This window comes from Bos indicus x Bos taurus, chromosome 21 (assembly GCF_003369695.1).
Source record: "Bos indicus x Bos taurus breed Angus x Brahman F1 hybrid chromosome 21, Bos_hybrid_MaternalHap_v2.0, whole genome shotgun sequence".
Lineage (NCBI taxonomy): Eukaryota > Metazoa > Chordata > Mammalia > Artiodactyla > Bovidae > Bos > Bos indicus x Bos taurus.
Window position 1 is genome coordinate 3,932,241 of NC_040096.1, and position 22,688 is coordinate 3,954,928.

Sequence of the window (22,688 nt, forward strand, 5' to 3'; positions counted from 1 at the left end):
ATAATGCTTAAAAAAACTAGCTTTTAAAATCTTTGTCAAAGAGATTCAGAATTTCCTGTCAGGAACCTTGTGGATTAATTTCTGTCCTTTCTAGCTTTACTATGTAAATTTGGTAAAACCATTAACATTCTTGAGCATCAGCTTTCCTATGCTTTAATTTGGGCTAACGTAATTACCATGTACCAGTCTCCCTGGGACATGCCACTGTTATGGTTAGAAGTCAGTTGCTGTGGTTTAGTCACTCAGTTCTGTCCGACTCTTTGCAACTGCATGGACTGGAGCACACCAGGCTTCCCTGTCCTTCACTATCTCCCGGAGCTTGCTCAAACTCATGCCCATTGAGTCGCTGATGCCATCCAAACATCTCATCCTCTGTCTTCCCCTTCTTCTCCTGCCTTCAATCTTTCCCAGCATCAGAGTCTTTTCCAATGAGTCACTTCTTTGCCTCAGGTGGCCAAAGGATTGGAGCTTCAACTTTAACATCAGTCCTTCCCATGAATATTCAGGACTGTTTTCCTTTAGAAATGACTGGTTTGATATCCTTGCAGTCCAAGGGACTCCCAAGAGTCTTCTCCAACACCACAGTTCAAAAGCATCAATTCTTTGGCACTCAGTCTTACAAATTACAAGTGTTTTGTAATTTCATGGCTGCATTCACCATCCAAAGTGATTTTGGAGCCCAAGAAAATAAAGTCTGTCACTGTTTCCATTTTTCCCCATCTATTTGCCATGAAATTAGAAGATGCTTACTCCTTGGAAGGAAAGTTATGACCAACCTAGATAGCATATTCAAAAGCAGAGACATTACTTTGCCAACAAAGGTCTGTCTAGTCAAGGCTATGGTTTTTCCAGTAGTCATGTATGGATGTGAGGGTTGGACTGTGAAGAAAGCTGAGCACCGAGGAATTGATGGTTTTGAACGTGGTGTTGGAGAAGACTCTTGAGAGTCCCTTGGACTGCAAGGAGATCCAACCAGTCCATTCTGAAGGAGATCAACCCTGGGATTTCTTTGGAAGGAATGATGCTAAAGCTGAAACTCCAATACTTTGACCACCTCATGCGAAGACTTGACTCATTTGAAAAGACCCTGATGCTGGGAAAGACTGAGGGCAGGAGGAGAAGGGGATGACAGAGGATGAGATGGCTGGATGGCATCACCGACTCGGTGGATGTGAGTTTGAGTGAACTCCGGGAGTTGGTGATGGACAGGGAGGCCTGGCGTGCTGCAATTCATGGGGTTGCAAAGAGTCGGACACCATTGAGCAACTGAACTGAACTGAACTGAATGGGACTGGATGCCATGATCTTAGTTTTTTGAATGTTGAGTTTCAAGCCAGCTTTTTCATTCTCTTCTTTCACCCTCATCAAGAAGCTCTTTAATTCCTCTTCACTTTCTGCCATAAGCATAGTGTTAATCTGAGGTTATTAATATTTCTCCCAGCACTCTTGATTCCAGCTTATGCTTCATCCAGCCCTGTATTTCACATGAAGTTAAATAAGCAGGGTGACAATACAGAGGGTGACTTGAAGTACTCCTTTCCCAATATGGAACCAGTCTGTTGTTCCATGTCCAGTTCTAATTGTTGCTTCTTGACCTGCAAACAGTTTAACAGGAGGCAGGTAAGGCGATCTGGTATTTCCATCTCTTTAAGAGTCTTCCACAGTTTGTTGTGATCCACATAGTCAAAGGCTTTAGCATAGTCAATGGAGCAGAAGTAGATATTTTTCTAGAATTCTTTAGCTTTTTCTATGATCCAAAGTATGTTGACAATTTGATCTCTGCCTTTTCTAAACCCAATTGAACATCTGGAAATTCTTATTCACATACTGTTTAAGCCTAGCTTGAAGGATTTTGAGCATTACTTTGCTAGCGTGTGAGATGAGTGCAATTGTGTGGTGGTTTGAACATTCTTTGACATTGTTCTTCTTTGGGATTGGAATGCAAACTGACCTTTTCCATCTTGTGGCCACTGTTGAGTTTTCCAAATTTGCTGGCAAGTTGAGTGCCACACTTTAACAGCATCATCTTTTAGGATTTGAAATAGCTCAGCTGGAATTCCATCACCTTCAGTAGCTTTGTTCATAGTGATGCTTCCTAAAGCCCACTTGACTTCACACTTCAGGATGTCTGGCTCTAGGTGAGTGCCCACACCATCGTGTTTATCCAGATCATTAAGATCTTTAAAGACTTGGATAGACGTCAGAGTGAGTAATAAAGTCTTACTTCATTTTCTTTGAGTTATAAGAGGATCAAATATTTTTTCCAAAACCTGTATGCTGAATCATGGCAGAAACTGAATAATTATTTGTTGAGATGAACTCAGTTATTTCTTTGTTGTCTTTAAAAATGCACTCATGGCCACAAAGCTCCTTCCTTCTGGACAGAGATATACTTAATTTCCTCCCCAAGTACAATGAGGTATTATGGGGATTTTTCTCTTTAAAATTATATTTTAATACATTAAATATTTGAAAATATAATGCTATTAATTTATATAGTATCTGTTTTGCAGAAATGATCCATTTAATTAGGGATGACTACATAGTTAGTAATGACCGTGAAATGTCCTCTCATAATTCTATAACCATTCCATTTTCAAACTATTGAGTCGGTTAGATGCTGGAATATGTATTAGGGATACAGATATGAACCCCAAACAAGTGCTATTCTCAAGAAACCCTCAGATAACAATTAGGAGTCAGTTACATAATTTTCAATAATTCAGGAGAATAATGTCATACATTTTCTAATATTTAAAGCTCTGGGCAACTGCAAGAGTATCTATTTTCTGGACCCACACAATTTAATTGATGAAAGCTAATCAGGGATTCCCTGGTGGATCAGTCAGTAAAAAATCAACCTGCAATACAGGAGACCTGGGTTTGATCCCTGGGTTGGGAAGATCCCCTGGAGGAGGGCATGGCAACCCACTCCAGTATTCTTGCCTGGAGAGTCCCCATGGACAGAGGAGGCCAGTGGGTTGCAGTCCATGGGGTTGCAAAGAGTCGGACACAACTGAGCAACTAAGCACAGCATAGAACAATCAGTGTTCACCATGGATCACACACTATTCTAGGCTTTTTATTTATGCAAACTCATGTAATTCTCTACAATTTTATCAAATATATATCATGAATATCTTCGTTTTTTCCCCTAGAGATCGCCTGCGGCAGGTCACCTTGCTAGAAAGTTCCAGAGTCTATACTTAAGCTCTGGCAATTCTGGCTCCAGGGTCTGAGTTTTTAAACCTTTTACGTACTGTCTTTTGAACAGGAGCTCTCTTACTGTGGCTTAATCCCCGCTAAACGCCCCTCTAGGTAAGAGGCTACCTGATGCTGTCCAGGGCACGCTGCTGAATGCTTGCTGGCTGTGAGCAGTCCCACTGGACCAGTCCCACCCTGTTCCCTCTCGGACCCAGGCTTCAGCCCCAGGCTTTGTTTATGCCAGCTGTTGAGTGAATATTCATGACTCTGTGCAGTGAATATTCATGTCTGTCCTGCCCTGCAGCCTGCAACCCATGTTACTCAGGAGATGGATTAGGACTGTACCCCTTGGGAAACCATGGCAAGGAGCTGTCTACAAGATCCTCAAAGAGACAGGAGGGAGAGGTGGGTGAGGCTCGGAATTTTGCCCTCAAGACCCTGAGAAGGGGCGTCTCTAGAAAACTCCAGGGCATTGAAAGTGAAAGTGGAAGTGTTAGTGCATCCAGCTATCTGTGACCCCATGGACTGTAGCCTGCCAGGCTCCTCTGTCCATGGGATTCTCCAGGCAAGAATATTGGAGTGGGTTGCCGTTCCTTTCTCCAGAGGATCTTCCTGACCTAAGGATCAAACCTGAGTCTCCTGCAATGCAGATGGATTCTCTACCATCTGAGCCACAAGGGAAGCCAGAGCATTGGGTCTTTCCTAATCCCTTTTCCTAGAATTCTCTTTCAGGCTTGAGAGTCCTTCAATCCAGTTGACTGATCGAAATCTCATTAATTCAGAAGACTTATGGAAAGGAAATAATTGGTATAATATTTAATTTTGAAATAGTTTTGTAACAATGTGGCCTATGACATTTCTACATAAGTAAGCAAATTAGAATAGTTTTAAAATGCAGGCGTTTTGAAGGATGAGAGAACTGATATTGATTAACTGATGGTGAGCCCCCGGCAACATCCTGTGAATGCAGAAAGTCATCAAGAACAGAAGAGGACTAAACAGCACGTTCTGAGGGCAGGCTCACTCTCAGCATCACGAGTTTACGTATGTGCCCCCATTTCTGCAGTGTGTACCATCTCCAGATATGTTTAGGATACCTTCTGCCATACACCTACTTAAAAGAAAGGCAGATTGCACCTAGAAAAATGTGTCCCCAAGTGCTTTTAAGCAAAAGGATTCATGGTTGCACTTCCACGTGGAAGCACCCACCCTCCACAGATGCCTCATCAGGCTTTTAAGAAGGTTGCATGGAAATGCAATAAAAGGGCCTCTTGGCAGTGCCTGAACAGCCCTATCTGCAATCGTCTGACAAAGACAGGCATGGGCAGGACTCCTACACTGAGACAAGACTACCCCTGAGTTCTGAGCAGAGTGCTGCTCACATCACTTGGAGCATGGAACAGTTTGAAACCCAGTTTTAAAAGCAATAAATCATTTTCTGCAATACATCACAGGGCAATTTTCTTGGTTGTGGAAACTACTCCTTAATGATAAGCCCATGTGCCTTTCGGCCTTCCCATCCATCCAAGGTGAGGACCTCCATGTGTCTTCTTTAGAGACTGTAGGCACGTTTGCAGGACGCCTTAAGAAACAGGAGAAGGTAGCAGTGCATGAAGACAGAGCTTAAACATTCAGGCATCTGTCTACTTGCACATTCCTTCGTCTGTGAGGCTAGGTAGAGAGGAGGGAAGCTGGCCCTGTGAAGACTGGCTGCATGTCTGTGGCATAGCAGGCATCCCACGAGGAGGGGGCATGGAGCATGGTCAGCTGTGCCCAGGCCAGGCCCCTCCTACAGGGTTAGCGCAGCACTGCCGGGGTGTAGAGCCCTCACCTAAGCCCGCCTGGGAGACAGCATGTGGGCAGAGCAGAGGCCGAAGGCTTCACAGAGGCAGAGCATCTTGATTAAGCCGAAGAGTGAGTAGAAGGTGGCCAGGTTAAGGGAGACAGGCACCTGTGAGTCCCAGGCACTCAGGCTAGAGCCCACAGGCAGAGTGCAGGCCATGGGCTACATGAATGCCAATATAGGACCAGGGCTAACCACTTTCCACTTGGTGTGGTTTAAGCTGCGTGGTCAGGAAAAAGCTAAGATGGGAGGTCCCAGCTCTGCCCTCACTGAGAATCCTCCATCCAGAGTTTGTGGCCTTTAGGATACCCTTCAGTTTACAGAGGACTTTCGTTTATCCTCTCAGCTACAACACAGCCTTTAGCAAGAACACTGAGAAAGCACCACCCACTGTAAGAGATACGAATGGAAGTTTAAAAAAAAAACTCAGCAAGCACAGACTTCTTAGTCTTCGGACAGCTGAAACAAAGATGACAGTGAAACCCAGGGTGGGACGGCTTCCCAGATGACAGCAGGAGCAGATGACTGTGTCTGAAGAGGCATCACTAATGGCAGGGACTCATCCTGGAACCGGGGCCGACTGCCAGCCCAGAAGAGGGGAGAAGGTCTCTTACTGTGGAAAGCACAGCACTTGCCTCCTCAGGTCTTCCTCCCTCCCCTTCCTTCCTGCCTCCAAGGCTATCAGTGGCCTCTTGTCTGCCCAGAGAGAAAGCTGCTTATGTTATCAAATAATCAGATCAGGTCAGTCACTCAGTCGCGTCCAACTCTTTCCAACCCCATGAATCGCAGCACGCCAGGCCTCCCTGTCCATCACCAACTCCCGGAGTTCACTCAGACTCATGTCCATCGAGTCAGTGATGCCATCCAGCCATCTCATCCTCTGTCGTCCCCTTCTCCTCTTGCCCCCAATCCCTCCCAGCATCAGAGTCTTTTCCAATGAGTCAACTCTTTGCATGAGGTGGCCAAAGTACTGGAGTTTCAGCTTTAGCATCATTCCTTCCAAAGAAATCCCAGGGCTGATCTCCTTCAGAATGGACTGGTTGGATCTCCTTGCAGTCCAAGGGACTCTCAAGAGTCTTCTCCAACACCACAGTTCAAAAGCATCAATTCTTCGGTGCTCAGCCTTCCTCACAGTCCAACTCTCACATCCATACATGACCATAGGAAAAACCATAGCCTTGACTAGACGAACCTTTGTTGGCAAAGTACAACCTAGACAGCATATCAAACAATGGTTGGTTAAATTCAACCTCAGTCTTTTAGCTTCTCAATAAGCACAGAGAGCATCTCCTGGTCAGCTGCTCCTTCCTACCCATCAGAGCTTATCCATTCCTTCTAGATGCAGTGAAAGGGGTACAGAAGATGATGAGTGACTGATGATGGTCCTTTTTGGGGGGACCAAGCACTGGAATCAGCAGCAGGGTATTTCACAATGACAGCAACATGGCCCAGGCAGCCACTATCCCTCCAGAGAGCACGAGGGGACACAAGACTCACCTGTGGCAAAGACGACATTCCTGGAGACCAGACGATGCTCCACAATGGAGAACTGTGGGAGCTCAATCCTCTCCACGCCAGTCACAGCCTTATCGCCCCCGCGCCAGTAAAACTCGATGTCATCTGTGGTGTAGCCATCTGCCAGGAGACAGAAGCAGGGACAGGGCAGAAATGAAGCATCATTTTGTCTAAAGAAACTGACACTACTAAAATGGAAGTAACAGCTTGCCCATGTGTGAAGGAAATTTGTTGATGTGCTTGTCTATGCATTATCATTAGAAGAACTAACTTTTGGATATTCTTGTGTTACCTTTGCTGTCTGATTTGGACCAGGATGATGTTGAAAAGCAGAGACACTGGAGAGGCTGAGTATTCTGACCAAAGTTCTGTTTGGAAAGCCTAATTGTGGGGCTGACCTGGACTTTGCACAGAAATGTGAAGTAAAAACATATTCACAGCACTGAATAAGATGGTTGGAAGAAAAAGTAAAATTCTAAAGAATTCTGGAAAGGCAGCTCTCTCAACTATGAAAAAGTTAGAACACTGAGGGTGGACTTGCCAAATCAATGTTTCATAACTGCCGGGCAATTTTGGATGGTGTCATGAGGTGCTCCTGGCCATGAGTTTGGCCAACCTTAGAAATGCCTTTTGTGGGGACTCTCTTGGCCCTTAGAGATTTGAGCAGTGCTCTCAGCAGAAAGACGAATGGTTATTAGCCAGATTATAGCTTCAAAACCAGCTCTTGGCACGGTCTCATGCTCACTCAGTAATCAATCAATGCTTCTTGAGAATGACTAAATAGGAAAACAGTATCTGATGTTATTTGCAGCACTCAGGAGTCTTCTAAAGAATTGGGTCAACTTTAGTGGTAAAGTCAATTAAAAATCACACCTGTAGAAAAATACCCTATGAATATAAAAACTTTTTTTTTATTTGAACATATAATACGAGGCAGACGCTAAATATCTGACATTATACAAACAGACCAAAGCTGTGGGGATGACTGCCCCCACAGTCCCTGCTGGCTCCCTGGTCCATCTGCTGTCATCCCTTCGGGATTACGGTGGGCACACCTTCTGTCCCCACCCTCCCCTCTGACTGCATGGCACTCCATTCTCACCCAGTGGCCATGGCGATCACTAATAAAGCACAGATCTCATCAAGTCACTCTTCTGCTTAAAGCCCTCAAATGTTTCCCAATGCAATTAGCGGAACAAGTCCAAAGTCCTTACAAGGATCCCAAGAATCCACAAGGCTGACCCCTCTGTGTGTTGTAAGTGCAGGCCCCCTCCCCTGCACACACAGTCCAGCCTCTCTAGCCTTCCGGCTGTGGTTCAGACCAGCATGCTGTGTGCAGAGCTTACACGCCCTCTGAGGGTACATCCAAATCTTCAAGTGGCCCACTCTTCCATACATTTGCATCTTGACTTTAATAACACGTGTGTAGTCAGGTCACCAGAAAATTGGGAGAATCCCTCTTCTGTTCAATTGCTTTAAAAAGGACCTTCCTGCCCATCCTCCACTTCAATTAAAGATTGTGGTAACAGAATCTACAGTCTCCAAGGCCACTCATTATGGTTCCCAGTTGAACAGGATCTGCTCCCTCACTTAGATCCAAATTGGCCTTCCTGAAACTTTCAGCTCCTTGGAGTTGTGTCCTCTGACCATACAGAATCTACTTAACTTCCTAAAGTAGCCCTTCAACTATCAGCCCTTCAACATCATCTTTCCCTGAAGTCTTCATGCTAAATATCCTATGCCTCCATCCTTCACCTTCTGAAAGCACAGCTCTCAGAAATCATGGCCGTCGTGTTGTGTGGAAGCAAGGGGCACATGGAGAGGTGTAAACACCAGTCTGCCTCCAGTGCAGCTCCTCAGCGTGTTCATCCACTAAGACATTCACTTCTCACCATACACGCAATAAACGCATGGCAAAGTTAGTCGCTTGCCATCCCCCAAAATTCAATACAAATGCTGACAACCTAAATTCACCTGAGGCTGATAAACTGATCTACAGTGGGCCAGGAGAAGACACAGTGGCAGCAGCCATATATGGATATGCCAGGGGTCAGGTCAGGGAGCAGGACATCTGTTTCTTAGACTATGTGGATGCAGCTCTTCCCCTCATACGAGAAGTGCTACTCAACACTGAATTATCAATAAGGCATCTGAATACTCTTCAAATTGAAGAAAATTGCCAAGATGTAGAAATAGCTGGCTTGTAAAGCTGAGCTCCTAATGCGAAATGAGGTTTACTCCAACTGCAGAGGGTCCCAGGAGTACAGCAACTTGTACATGATGAAGCACATTGTGAGACACCACCTCTCAGAGTTCATTTTCTTCTCACTGAAGAGACTGAGATGGAGAGCATTTGTCTTATTTTATTTCAGCACAGCAGACAGACTCTTAGTCAAATTAGACTGGAGAACTCTTTATACTGAGCCTCTCTCTGTCTCTCTCTCTTGCCCTCTCTCTATCATGAAAGTAAAATTTGCAGAGTGGAGGATTAAACCTCTGATCTTTAAGACAGTTAAAAATTACATCATAAAAAATTATATATGCCTTGCCAAATAAAGATAAGAAGGCCTAAAACACAAAGTGCATGAAAAAGAAATACAGATACACACAGCTTTCAATCTCCAGGGTGCAGTTCTGCTCATCCAAGGGGTATCTTCTCAGGTCCATCATGCATGCTGCGGTCGTCGTGATTCTGAAACACACAGAGTAAGGGTAGATGGGATGAGAAATACAGCAGGAAAACTGCTTCTAGACAAACACTGAGTAATCAGCAGGTAGGACCCCTTTCCTCAAAGCATACCTGATTAAATACATTCCATGATATACATACATGATATACATGATATATTTCATGATACTGCAGGCCTGCTTTATCCAAAAAAAGCAACATATATATAATTATAAAATTTTATCTTGTTAACTTTGGATAATCAGGGGCAGAGAAAGGGGCTTCTTAGGAAGCACTTACCTTCCATTTTTATTCTGTCTCCTTGTCTAGTGACACTCTAACTTCTATTGCACAGAGAAAATATACCTGGTGGTTAACACCCTTGATTTAGATTAAAACTGAATTCTTTGGCTTTCAGTGTGAAATATTCATGTAGCTCCCAGTCCACAGGCTGCACCTTGGAACTCTGAGCCAAACTACTTGATTCTATTTTATTACAGTTGTCTGTTGGACTAATAATATTCCAGGCCTTTTCACCACAAGATCATCTATCTTTTCAAAGAGAATATTTGGCTTCCACATTATTGATTATGAATCAAAACTGAGGGGTTAGTATCTCTTGAGGTCAGCTGCAGCCATAGAAAGGATTTATATTGTGACCTAAGGATAGTTAAGCCTCTACTGGGCAATGGTTAAACCCACTGTACATGAAGATCAAAAACATTAAGTTCATTTCCTACTCTGCCAAAAGCCTCATTTTAGAGAAACCAACCTACTCAAAGCCTCTGTTGAAAATGCAATGATTAGGCTACCATGTTTTATTCTCTTCCTAGAATTCCCAGCCCTTCTGCACCACAGTCCCAGCTTACCATACTGGGCTAGGTCCCTGATTCAAGGACAGCCAATAATGAGTTGACCAAGAGTCTAGGATGCAGCTTGGCAAAAGGCAAAACAGAGCTAAAGGAATTTCCTTTCATGGAGATGAATTAAAGATGAGAATAGAGCTGAATTTGCAAGTTCATGAATTAGAGGTTCATGATGCCATTTTTGAACTGGAGAGTCAGGCATAAGAAAGCATAACAGAGGTGGAGACAGTGCAGAGAGTCGATAAGGAGATAGCAGCACTAAGGCTGGGCCACAGCACACAGCATTGTGGGACATGCACAGCACATCTCAGGGAGCAGTATCTCAGAGCTGATGTGGAAGCTGTGGAAATGGAAGCCTGGGCTATGCTCACTCAATGGAGAATCTTAAGCAGGAAGAACTCTAGGGATCTCTTCTCCTGAGTTCCCTAGAGTTATACTGAACTTCCAGACATTTTAAGGTGCACCTTTCCCAAAGCCTAGTTTGAGCTTTCTCTGGACAGACTTCCATGTGAACATCATTCACAATAAACCTTCTACCATTTAGGCAACATGAGCAAGTTCTGATGCAAAACACCTGTCAGACACCAGGCACGTGCCAATTATGTTAGGATTGTCTCAGGTGCCAAAGGAACAGAGTAAAGCATGTCCTTCTGTTAGCACTGGGTTAAGCAGCAGGTTGAGGAAAATTCTAATTTCCAACGGCTGAGCAGTACAGTGAGGGAAAATATCAATCTATTTGGCAATGATGGGTCAATGCTATTTTTTGCTCTACAAATAGCATGCAAGTGCCGTGCAGACATATGCTGTAAGATCCACACCAATGGTGAAAGTATGTCCTTTCCAAATGTCATAACACTTCCAATCATCATTCCAAAGAGTGGATTACATTCTATCCAAAGTCAACAAATAGCTCTTTGGTATATTTTTCTATAGCATCTGACTTCCTAGCCAACTGAGGAACAAGCCTCACACTTTGAAATTCTGACATGTTTTATGGCAGGCTGTCAACCCGACATCCATGCAAGATGCCTATAAGGCAAAATTAGAATAAAGTTCTGTTAAAATTACAAATTTTTGTAAAGAGGAGTAAAAGATCTCTATTAAAAATTCTCAAATTTTAAAACTTTCCTACATGTTTAAGTACCTATTCACTTCATGAGTCAATAACCGAGATTACCATTTTTGTTTCTTTTCCTTTTTTGTTCCCAATTATCATCATTAAAACACATGCACACACACAAGCACACGCGCACACACACACAAATTGTGTAGGGGCTCACATGTATTGTGACTTATGTAGAGTATTTCACAGGAGTCACTGGAAATGGGAATCATGAAGCTAGTAGAATTGCTGAGTATCCTCAGTACAGCTGCTGTCCTGTCTTCTTCTTCTGGTGTCATACTGACTATCATATGGAGTCCTGCGGACTTGGGCAATAAGGTATAAACATCTATGCACTACTCTTCCTCCTATGGAAGAAATACACAGAAAACCCTCTTGTGGTGGAAAGTTAAGTCATGAGAGCCTATTCACGACACAGTGGAAGAAAGAGGTCTTTACGCCATTGAGACAGGAAGGCAAGAAAAAAAGAAACAGGGGAATAGAGAGACCAAGAAAGGCAGAGCAAGCCAGAGCCTCCACACCATCAACCACGTTGACTAAACTCATAACAGGTTTGGAGATTGGACTTTTGGAGTGAAAGGACCAAATTTTGTACCCCAGGGACTTTGCAGAAGCCATAGGAGGGAATTTCATAGTCTACAGAACTGAGAACTCAAGCCTAGTTAATGAAGATGGACCGAAGGCAGGGAAGCCCCAGTAGTGTTCAAGCTCCAGTTGCGTAATCCCTGACATGCAAGCGTGTGTGCCTGCGCACAGAGGCACATGCATTTCATATTTTTCCTAATCAATTTTATTTGTCCTGAGAAGTGACCTTAACCAACAACTAGTTCCACTTCCATCTGAAAGCTGAGAATTCCACTCCTGTTTCTAAGAAATAGTGGTGAAGTCAATAAGACATATTGGGTGAAGATTTCTCTCCAGTAGATCCTTTTTTTTTTCCGTCATAGCATGCAATCACATCTGCACTTTACATAAGGCTGGCTGAGAGCTTGGTTTGTGCCCAGGTCCGGGCTCAGCACTTGAGTACTCATGCATTCCATCTCACAACAACCACATTGTAGAGGTATTCTTCTTCTTCCCATTTTGAAGATGAGCAAACCAAGGTGTGGCAAGAGTAAGGATGTTGGTCACATACAATGCTCCTGAAGGCATGTGTGGCACTCAGATCTGGCCAGCCTGAAACCTATATTCACTCATCTATGTCCTTGATATCTCGCCTGCCTTAAATTACAAAATATATTCAACTTTTAAAAGCCTACTTCTTTTTTTCAAAGAAGAGCAAGTATGGTATAAAAAATGTCATATGTACATATTTATGATATATATGATCACTGAAATATACACACACAGAAATTGTATCCATGTATATATCTCATATATGTGACAAGTTGGAAATATAATATGTAAAGGGAGAAAATAAATATTTTAATGCTACACCTGCAGTAACAGCAGTGGTATTTTGCCCACTGTGGAATATGGTACAGTTTAGTAGGTAGTCCTGTGTAAGTGATATATCCCTAAAGATATGTTTAGCAGTCAATAATTGTGTACTTTGTAAGGGAAGCATCATCTCAGCAAGTTTAAAATCTATAATGGAACATCTGCCATCTTTGGACACTGTCTAGAAACTACTTCTGGGAAGAACAGCTTTTAGCAGGTCAAAAAGTTCTTACTTTATCAATTATATCAAGCTTATGAGATGTACTTTGGTGTCAGCACTTCCATCGTTAAAATCCCAACAATTAAAAAGTATAATAAGGGCAGATGCAACCTCTTCATGTCATGAAGAGTTTGTCAGTCTGCACAAACACAGATTTCTCCACAGGCCACTGGAGAGGCTGTGGTGAAAATACTGCTCTTGGCTGGTCACACACATCCACTATCACCACCAACACTTACCTGAAATGCCAGCTCTTTGGCCAAGTGCTCCCTGTCCTTGCTGGAAAAGGGGGACTCTGGGACCCACACCTACAGTGAATCATGGGGCAATACACACACTCTCCTCCCTGCTTGCATGGATAATTTACATTCATGGTTAACACCAGATAGAATAGAGGTTAAATGTCCTTGACTAGCTTTCTCAGAGGACTTGCAGAACTAAAGTATTTCAGTTCTGCTGTCCTCCTCTCACCACCCATTTTAGTGTTGTCATTACACTTGGGACCGTTTATACTTAGAGTGTCCTTCCATTTGTTGACTTGCAGGTCCCTTGCTCATCCTTAGATGGACCTGGAGAAGAGCTTGGTCCCCTGGAGCCATCAGTCTTTAGAACATCAGCCACAGGCAAACAGCAGGTGTCCTGTAGATGTTCATTGAGCAAAAATGACTTAGAAAATATGGGAACCAGGAGTAACAGGCAGAGCAGAACTCAAGGAAAACGCCCTTCTTGGTTTCAATCCCCTAAATCTCAGAGCCAGAGGGGACACTCACCCTCTTGCAAGCACTCCCAGTAGGAGCTCTGGCCTTGCACTTTTACTGACACTCTGAGAGGCTCCCTGGGCTCACTGGTCAAGATCCTTGGGTGATACTCCATGTGCTGATAGACTGGTGGTGTCTGTGAATCGTTCAGGTGCAGAATAAATCCTCAACAGGCTGATTTTCATGCTTGTGAGTTTTTCAGCTTCCATGCCCATGAGGATCACAGCAAAATGCTGCCATTGTTGAGGTCATGGCCTCTGAATTAAAATCCTGTTAAACAGGACCAGGAGCAAGTTAGTAGTACCTCCTGAGTAATTCCTGGCTTGCACTGTTGCTGCTGCTAAGTCGCTTCAGTTGTGTCCGACTCTGTGCGACCCCACAGATGGCAGCCCACCAGACTCCGCCATCCCTGGGATTCTCATTCTCCAGGCAAGAACACTTGCACTGGGGATGCTCAAATGTCTGAGAAGTTTGGCAATGGTTGCTACTTATGGCCAGAGAACAGCTGCAAACTCGGGGCACTGCCTTATGGGTAGCCATTTAGCCTTCTACAACTACTCCCATGTAACTCACACTTATCTCCAATTCTGTATTGACTCCAGGAGTACCAGGCAGTGGAGACATCAATCATTTTTCCAAGAATATAAATTCAAATGCTAGGTTAAAGGACCTAATCATATAATTCAGATCAACTGAGCATCCTTCTCAGGTTGCTGAACCTGAAACTCCAATACTTTGGCCACCTGATGTGAAGAACTGACTCATTGGTAAAGACAGTGATGCTGGGAAAGATTGAGGGCAGGAGGAGAAGGGGAGGACAGAGGATGAGATGGTTGGATGGCATCACTGACTCAACGGACCTGAGTTTGAGTAAGCTCCGGGAGTTGGTGATGGACAGGGAAGCCTGGTGTGCTGCAGTCCATGGGGTTGCAAAGACTTGGACATGACTGAGCGACTGAAGTGAACTGAGCATCCTTCTAAAGCAAGTGCTTATTACTCATTGTGGAGGAGGCACAGAACATAGCCAACACTGAAGTTGTCCCCATTTTTACTTGATAATAAACATATGAAGATAAATTCTCAGAAATGTCCAAATGCCTTTGCTATACAGACTCGTTGAGTATGTTGCTGGGGAAATCGTTGCAGTAAGTTGAACGTGGTGGCAGCCCCATTCCTTTACCCTTCCCAGTACCTACTCTCTTTGCCATGTCATTTGCAATTCTTCTCACTAAAGAAGAACTGTCTCCCCACTCCTGGACGACTTTGTGGCCCTGATTTTCAAACAATATGGGTCAATTTTGTGCCCTGCTCTGTCTGACAGAATGTGTGGACCGACAGTTCCAAGCTTAGCCTCCAAGAGACATTTGTGCTTCTGCCTCTGCTGTGAAAAAGCCACATTCAAACGAGTCTGCTGGATCTAGGAGGACTATTGACATAGGGAACAGAGACCATCCATCCCTGGGTCTGTGGGGAAACCAGCCAGAATCCACAGAGATGCTGATTAACCACCCAGACACACAAGCAATGTGCACTTATTATCATTAGAAAATAGGCTTTCTAGCTGTTTGTAACGCAGCAACACTGTGGCCATCATAGATAACAGATACAACACAAGTAACTACACAATTAGCAAAGCATAAATTATCTTATAAATAAATAGGCCTCATAACCTGATACTTCTCCGGGGTGCCATAAAACTACAAAGCCCTTAGTAGATAGCATTTTCCTATAACAAGAGCATTTACTTCTAGATTTCAGCATAAATCCACTATTGTTGTATGAACATCAATTCTGGTAAAATGAGTCGTCATATCAGGCAAATGACACGGACAGTCTCCTGATTTTCAAGCAATATGGTGATAAAGCAACTCAAAGGCCAAAACTGGCAATAATGCTATAAGTGAAAACCAAAAGAATAGTGTGTGTCAGGACCTCAAGCACCTGCCAGGAATGGAAATGTCAGGGTGGATGACTGAGGTAGTCTCAAGGAAAACACTGAAGGTTCAACTCTCTAACAGGAAGGGAGAAAATATTTTGAGAGAATCAAAAAAGTACTTTGAGACTTTGGGTCTCCACAACCTTTTTGATGAAAGTGAAAGAGGAGAGTGAAAAAGTTGGCTTAAAGCTCAACATTCACAAAACTAAGATCGTTTTTTGGCATCCAGTCCCATCACTTCATGGCAAATAGATGGGGAAACAGTGGAAACAGTAGCAGACTTTATTTTGGGGGGTCTCCAAAATCACTGCAGATGGTGATTGCAGCCATGAAATTAAAAGACACTTACCCCTTGGAAGGAAAGTTATAACCAATCTAGACAGCATATTAAAAAGCAAAGATATTACTTTGCCAACAAAGGTCCGTCTAGTCAAGGCTATGGTTTCTCCAGTGGTCATGTATGGGTGTGAGAGTTGGACTATGAAGAAAGCTGAGCACCGAAGAATTGATGCTTTTGAACTGTGGTGTTGAAGACTCTTGAGAGTCCCTTGGACTGCAAGGAGATCCAACCAGTCCATCCTAAAGGAGATCAGTCCTAGGTGTTCATTGGAAGGACTGATGTTAAAGCTGAAACTCCAATACTTTGGCCACCTGATGCAAAGACCTGACTCATTGGAAAAGACCCTGATGCTGGGAAAGACTGAGGGCAGGAGGAGAAGGGGGTAACAGGGGATGAGATGGTTGGATGGCATCACTGACTCAATGGACATGAGTTTGGGTAGGCTCCGGGAGTTGGTGATGGGCAGGGAGGCCTAGCATGCTGCAGTCCATGGAGTTGCAAAGAGTCAGACATGACTGAATGACTGAACTGAACTGAACTGAACCATCTGGATCTAATGATGGCACCTGGGTGATGAATGTGGGGTTTATATCTAGAAAGATAACCACTAGCCACATACATGTGCGTGCATGCTCATGAGCATGTCTGACTCTTTGTGACCCAGTGGACTGTATGTACCCTGTGAGACTCCTCTGTCCATAGAATTTTCCAGGCAAAAATACTGGAGTGGGTTGCCATTTCCCTCTCAAGGGTGTCTTTCTGACCCAGGGATCAAACCCGCATCTCTTGCCTCTCCTGCATTGGCAGGCAGATTCTTTACCACTTTGCCACATGGGAAGCCCCTTTCGCTATTTATAATTAAATTTTAAATTAATTAAAATGAAATCAAATTAAAAATTCAGTTCCTTCGAAGCACTGGCAACCTTCCAAGTGTTCAGTAGTCACCTACGTGTTTATGCTAAGTTGCTTTGGTTATGTCTGACTCTTTGCGACCCTATTGTAGCCCGCCAAGCTCCTCTGTCCATGGGATTCTCCAGGTAAGAATACTGGAGTGGGTTACCATTTCCTTCTCCAGTGGATCTTCCCGACCCAGGATCCCTTGAGTCTCCTGCAGTGGTCAGCAGGCTCTTTACCACTAGTGCCACCTGGGAAGCCCTAGTCACCTATGGCTGGTGGCTACCGTATGGGATGGTACATATTCTAGAACATCTTCATCACCACGGTAAGTTCCACTGGAAAGGGTGAGAAACATGAGTCAGATAGGCTGACAGACTGGCCCTGCCTGCTAAGGCAGCCTCCCAGCTCCTCTCCCCTCTTCCCTCTCCTTCTGCTTCTCTTCTTTCCCTCCCCTCCCTCTCTACCCCCAACCCAGCTTCCTCCCTTCCCCACTCACCACCACAGCTTTAAAGGGCACACTCTCTAGTTGAAAGTGGTTGGGGGACACAGTCAAAGGCACACAACCCATCACCTCCAAGAAAAGCCATTGCCGATAGAGGCAGATATCCACAGGGCATGAAAACAAGCATGCCAGAGCAGAAAGTGTCATTTATGACTATTTAAAGTCCCATAACTTGCATAAGACTCCATGGAAGAGTAGGTTAACCAGCATTTCTAGGGGAGGACTTACTCAAAAAGAACGGCGACTAGACATAACAAAGGGAGTGCATTAACCTGACCTTCAGATTTATATCCTAAGGACTAAAGCTCCCAATATGAGCCTGAGACTGAAGGGGGCCAAGGTCACCATATTCAAAGTCTCACTAGAAAAATCACTTTGTCTCCATGGATTGGCCCATCTAAGGACTAACATTACAAATAAAACAAAGAGATATTCTATGAAAAGTATGTAAGCATGCAAAATGAAAGTTTAAAACTTGGGAAGATGTATGTCTGGTTGTCAAAAAGCATGAATTCTCTTTAAAACAAAGACAAGAAGACATAAGGAAAGAACATCCTGAGATGAAGACAGAGATAGGTAGACAATGTAAAACTGAGAAAAGAATGCAAGGAATCTCTGGGCAAGTGCTGAAGTGAAATCTATACGGAACACAGAGACAGCAGAACTGACACAGTTGCAAGTCATTTAATGACACAAATCACTGAGGGATCTTATTAAATGCAGATTTTGAGCAAGAGATCTGGATAGGTCTGTAGTTCTGAGTCTGCCAGATGAAGCTACTGCTGCTTGTCTGGGGACCACTGTCAGAGTGGGAAGGACAGAGTCAATTGTAAAACCTTCCTAAAAGCAGAGGAAGACAAACCTTTGAAAACAGAGAGAAGATGAGAGGTACAAGACAGAAAATCGGTAGGCAACTGAGTTTTATTAAACAAACCAAAACCAAACAGCATTCAAATGAGCAAAACAGAATTAAACATGAAACAAACATACTTTTTTAGAGTAAAATATGCCTAACATGAGATCTACCTTTTCTCACTTTGTAAGAGTACAGATAAGTGGCATTAACTATATTCATATCACTGTGCAACCATCAGCACTATCCATATTCAGAACTTCTTCATCATGTAAGAAAAAAACCCGCTATACCCACTAAACAATAACTCCTGATTAACTCCCCAGTAACTCCCCAATAATCTCCCTCGGGGACCTGGTAACCTGGTGACTTCATTCTTACTGATACTAGGTATTTCATGTAAGTGCAATCACACAGTATTTGTTCTTTTGTCTTCAGCTTAGTTCACTTACCATAATGATTTCATGGTGTAGCATGTATCAAATTTCCAAACCTCTTTAAAGGTTGAAAATATTCCACTGTATGTATAAAACATATTCATTTTTTAGTGTACATTTGAAAGAGATAGGAATATCAGACCACCTGACCTGACTCTTGAGTAACCTATATGCAGGTCAGGAAGCAACAGTTAGAACTGGACATGGAACAACAGACTGGCTCCAAATAGGAAAAGGAGTACGTCAAGGCTGTATATTATCACTCTGCTTATTTACCTTCTATGCAGAGTACATCATGAGAAACGCTGGGCTGGAAGAAGCACAAGCTGGAATCAAGATTGCTGGGAGAAATATCAATCACCTCAGATATGCAGATGACAGCACGCTTGTGGCAGAAAGTGAAGAGGAACTAAAAAGCCTCTTGATAAAAGTGAAAGGGGAGAGTGAGAAAGTTGGCTTAAAGCTCAACATTCAGAAAATTAAGATCATGCCATCTGGTCCCATCACTTCATGGCAAATAGATGGGGAAATAGTGGAGAGTGTCAGACTTTATTTTTTGGGGCTCCAAAATTACTGCAGATGGTGACTGCAGCCATGAAATCAAAAGACGCTTACTCCTTGGAAGGAAAGTTATGACCAACCTAGATAGCATATTGAAAAGCAGAGACATTACTTTGCCAACAAAGGTCTGTCTAGTCAAGGCTATGGTTTTTCCTGTGGTCATGTATGGATGTGAGAGTTGGACGGTGAAGAAAGCTGAGCCACAAAGAACTGATGCTTTTGAACTGTGGTGTTGGAGAAGACTCTTGAGAGTCCCTTGGACTGCAAGGAGATGCAACCAGTCCATTCTAAAGGAGATCATCCCTGGGTGTTCTTTGGAAGGAATGATGCTAAAGCTGAAACTCCAACACTTTGGCCACCTCATGCGAAGAGTTGACTCATTGGAAAAGACTCTAACGCTGGGAGGGATTGAGGGCAGGAGGAGAAGGGGACGGCAGAGGATGAGATGGCTGGATGGCATCACTGACTCGATGGATGTGAATCTGAGTAAACTCCGGGAGTTGGTGATGGACAGGGAGGCCTGGTGTGCTGCGATTCATGGGGTCACAAAGAGTCAGACACGACTGAGCGACTGAACTGAACTGAACTGAATGGATGTGATATCACACCATGGTTTTGATTTTCAGTACTTTAGTGGCCAATAATACTAAGCATCTTTTCACATGCTTATTGGCCATTTGTATATCTTCTTTGGAGAAATAGTCTACTCAAGTCTTCTGCCAATTTTTGAACTGATCTCTTTTCTGTTGTTCTCTATATATTCTTTTTTACACTAATTTATTTTTTATTGAAGGATAATTGCTTTATAGAATTTTGTTGTTTTCTGTCAAACCTCAACGTGAATCAGCCATAGGTATACATATATACCCTCCCTTGATATTAACTACCCTTCTATATGATTTGCAAATACTTTATCTCATTCTACAGGCTGCCTTTTCTCTGTCAATTCTGTTCTTTGGTGCAGACATGTCTTTAATTCTGATGTAGTCCAATTTATCTAATTTTTTTCTTCTATTGCCTGTGCTTTCATGTCATATCCAAGAAATTATTGCCAAATCCATGTCATGAAACTTTTCCTCTATCTATGTCTTCTAAGAATTTTATACTTTTAGCTCTCACATTTACATCTTTGATCCATTTCAAGTTTATTTCCATATATGGTATAAAGTATAAGGTAGGCATTCAACTTTACTCTTTTACATATGAATACCAAGTTTCCCCAGCAATATTTGTTGAACCACACTCCTTTATTCATTGAATAGTCTTGCACCCCTGATGCAAGCCTATTTCATTTCAACATATACACAAGAGTTTACTTCTGGGCTCTCTACTTTATTTCATTGGCTGATGTCTGTTCTTATGCAAATGCAATGCTATTTTGTTATCATCAGTCAGTTCAGTTGCTTAGTCCTGTCCGACTCTTTGCAACCCCATGGACTGCAGCACACCAGGCCTCCCTGCCCATCACCAACTCCTGGAGCTTGCTCGACCTCACGTCCATAGATTGTGAGATGCCATCCAACCATCTCATCCTGTCGTCCCCTTTTCCTCCCACCTTCAATCTTTCCCAGCATCAGGGTCTTTTCCAATCTCAACCTCATGTCCATAGACTGTGTGATGCCATCTAACCATCTCATCCTCTGTTGTCCCCTTCTCCTCCCGCCTTCATCTTTCCCAGCATCAAGGTCTTTTCCAATGAGTTAGCTCTTCACATTAGGTGGCCAAAGTATTGGAGCTTCAGTTTCAGCATCAGTCCTTTCAATGAATATTCAGGACTGATTTCCTTTAGGATTGACTGGTTTGATCTCCTCATAGTCCAAGGGACTCTCAAGAGTCTTCTCCAACGCAACAGTTCAAAAGCATCAATTTTTTAGCCACTCAGCCTTCTTCTTCATGGTCCAACTCTCACATCCATACATGACTACTGGAAAAAACAAAGCTTTGACTATATGGACATCATAGCTTTGACATGAGAACTCTTTGCTCTGACTATGAGAACCCCATGAAGAGTATGAGAAGGATAGGTATTAGTTCTTTATTTGTTTGGTAGAATTTCCCTGTAAAGCTGTCCAGTCCTGGACTTTTGTTTGCTAGCTTTTTAAAATTATTACCATAATTCTATTTCACTTCAAGTGATCAGTCTGTTCAAGTTATCTCTTTCTTCCTGATCCAGTCTTGGCAGGTTGTATGTTCTAGACATTTGTCTATTTCTTCTAGGCTATCCAATTTGTTGGCATAAAATTTTCTTTAATATTTTCTTACAATTTTTTATCTCCATGGTATTGGTTGTTATTAATATTTCTCATCTTTCAATTATTTATTTCAGTTCTTTCTCTTTACTTCTAAAAAAGATAGTTTCAAACAGTTCTTGGTTTCACTGGTATTTTCTATTCTTTTAATCACTATTTTATTTATTTTCTCTTTGATTGTTTTTCTTTCCTTCAACTCAGTTTCAGCTTTGTTTGATCTTCTTTTACTAACTCCTAAAGGTGGTGTTAGAGATTTTTCTTGTATTGCTATAAACTTTTCTGTTAAGACTGCTTTTGCTGCATCTGTAGATTCTGAAAAGTTCTCAAAGTACTTTCTAATTTCCTCTTGGACTTGTTCGTGGATGCACTGGCTTTGTAGCAGCATGTTTTTTTTGTCTCCATGTGCTTGTTGTTTTCCCATTTTTCTTTCTAAAACTGATTTCTAGTTTCATAAGGCTATGGTTGGAAAAATGTTTGATATATTAATAATCTCTATCCTCTTAAATTTGTTTTGGAGACCTAGTATGTGATTTATCTTAGAGAAATTTCCACGTACATTTGAAAAGAGTGTATATTCTGCTCTTTGGAATGTAATGTCCTATAGATATCGTTAACTCCTACTGGTCTATAATGTCATTTAAGATCCCTGTTGGCTTACGGATTTCTTTCTGGATGATCTGTCCGTTGACATCAGTGGGGTTTATTACGGTGTTTTATCAATTTCTCCATGTCTGTTAATATTTGTTTTATATATCTAGATGCTACTGAATTGCATCCATATATGTTAATAACTGTACAATAATAGTCTATTCTTATATTGATCCCTTTATCATTATAAAATTCCCTACTTTTGTTTGATCTGAGTACTGCTACCCCTACTCTCTTGGCCTTTGCATTTGCATGAAATATCTTCTTTCATCCCCTCACCTTCAGTGTGTGTGTCTTCAGCTCTGAAGAGAGTCTCTTGTAGGCAGCATACAAAGGGACCTGTTTTAAAATCCAATAACCCACTCTGTCTTTTGATTGGAGCATTTAGTCCATTGACATATAAAGTTGTTATGAAAAAGAAAGCATTAATATAATACTTACTGCTATTTTATTGCTTGTTTCTAGCTGTTTTTAGTTATTCTCTATTCATTTCTTCTTTTTATTTCCTTGTGGTTTAATCATTTCCTTCAGTAGTTGTATGGGTACCTTTCTTTTTGGTTTTTGTGTATCTACTGCAGGTTTTTGATTTGAGGTTACCAAAGGGTTCATATATGTTGAGATAAAACTA

At 42.7% G+C, this 22,688-nt stretch overlaps 1 protein-coding gene across 2 annotated transcripts in view; it reads right to left on the reverse strand.

Annotated features, from left to right (window-relative positions):
• GABRB3 (gamma-aminobutyric acid type A receptor beta3 subunit) overlaps positions 1 to 22,688 on the reverse strand; it is a 285,112-nt gene that overhangs the window by 43,134 nt on the left and 219,290 nt on the right. For both annotated transcript variants that reach the window (XM_027520813.1, XM_027520812.1), the window contains exons 5-6: positions 9,172 to 9,254; positions 6,545 to 6,682 (exon numbers count right to left, since the gene is read on the reverse strand). In XM_027520813.1, coding sequence (XP_027376614.1) covers positions 6,545 to 6,682; positions 9,172 to 9,254 — 221 coding nt within the window. The remainder of the gene's footprint in view (positions 1 to 6,544; positions 6,683 to 9,171; positions 9,255 to 22,688) is intronic.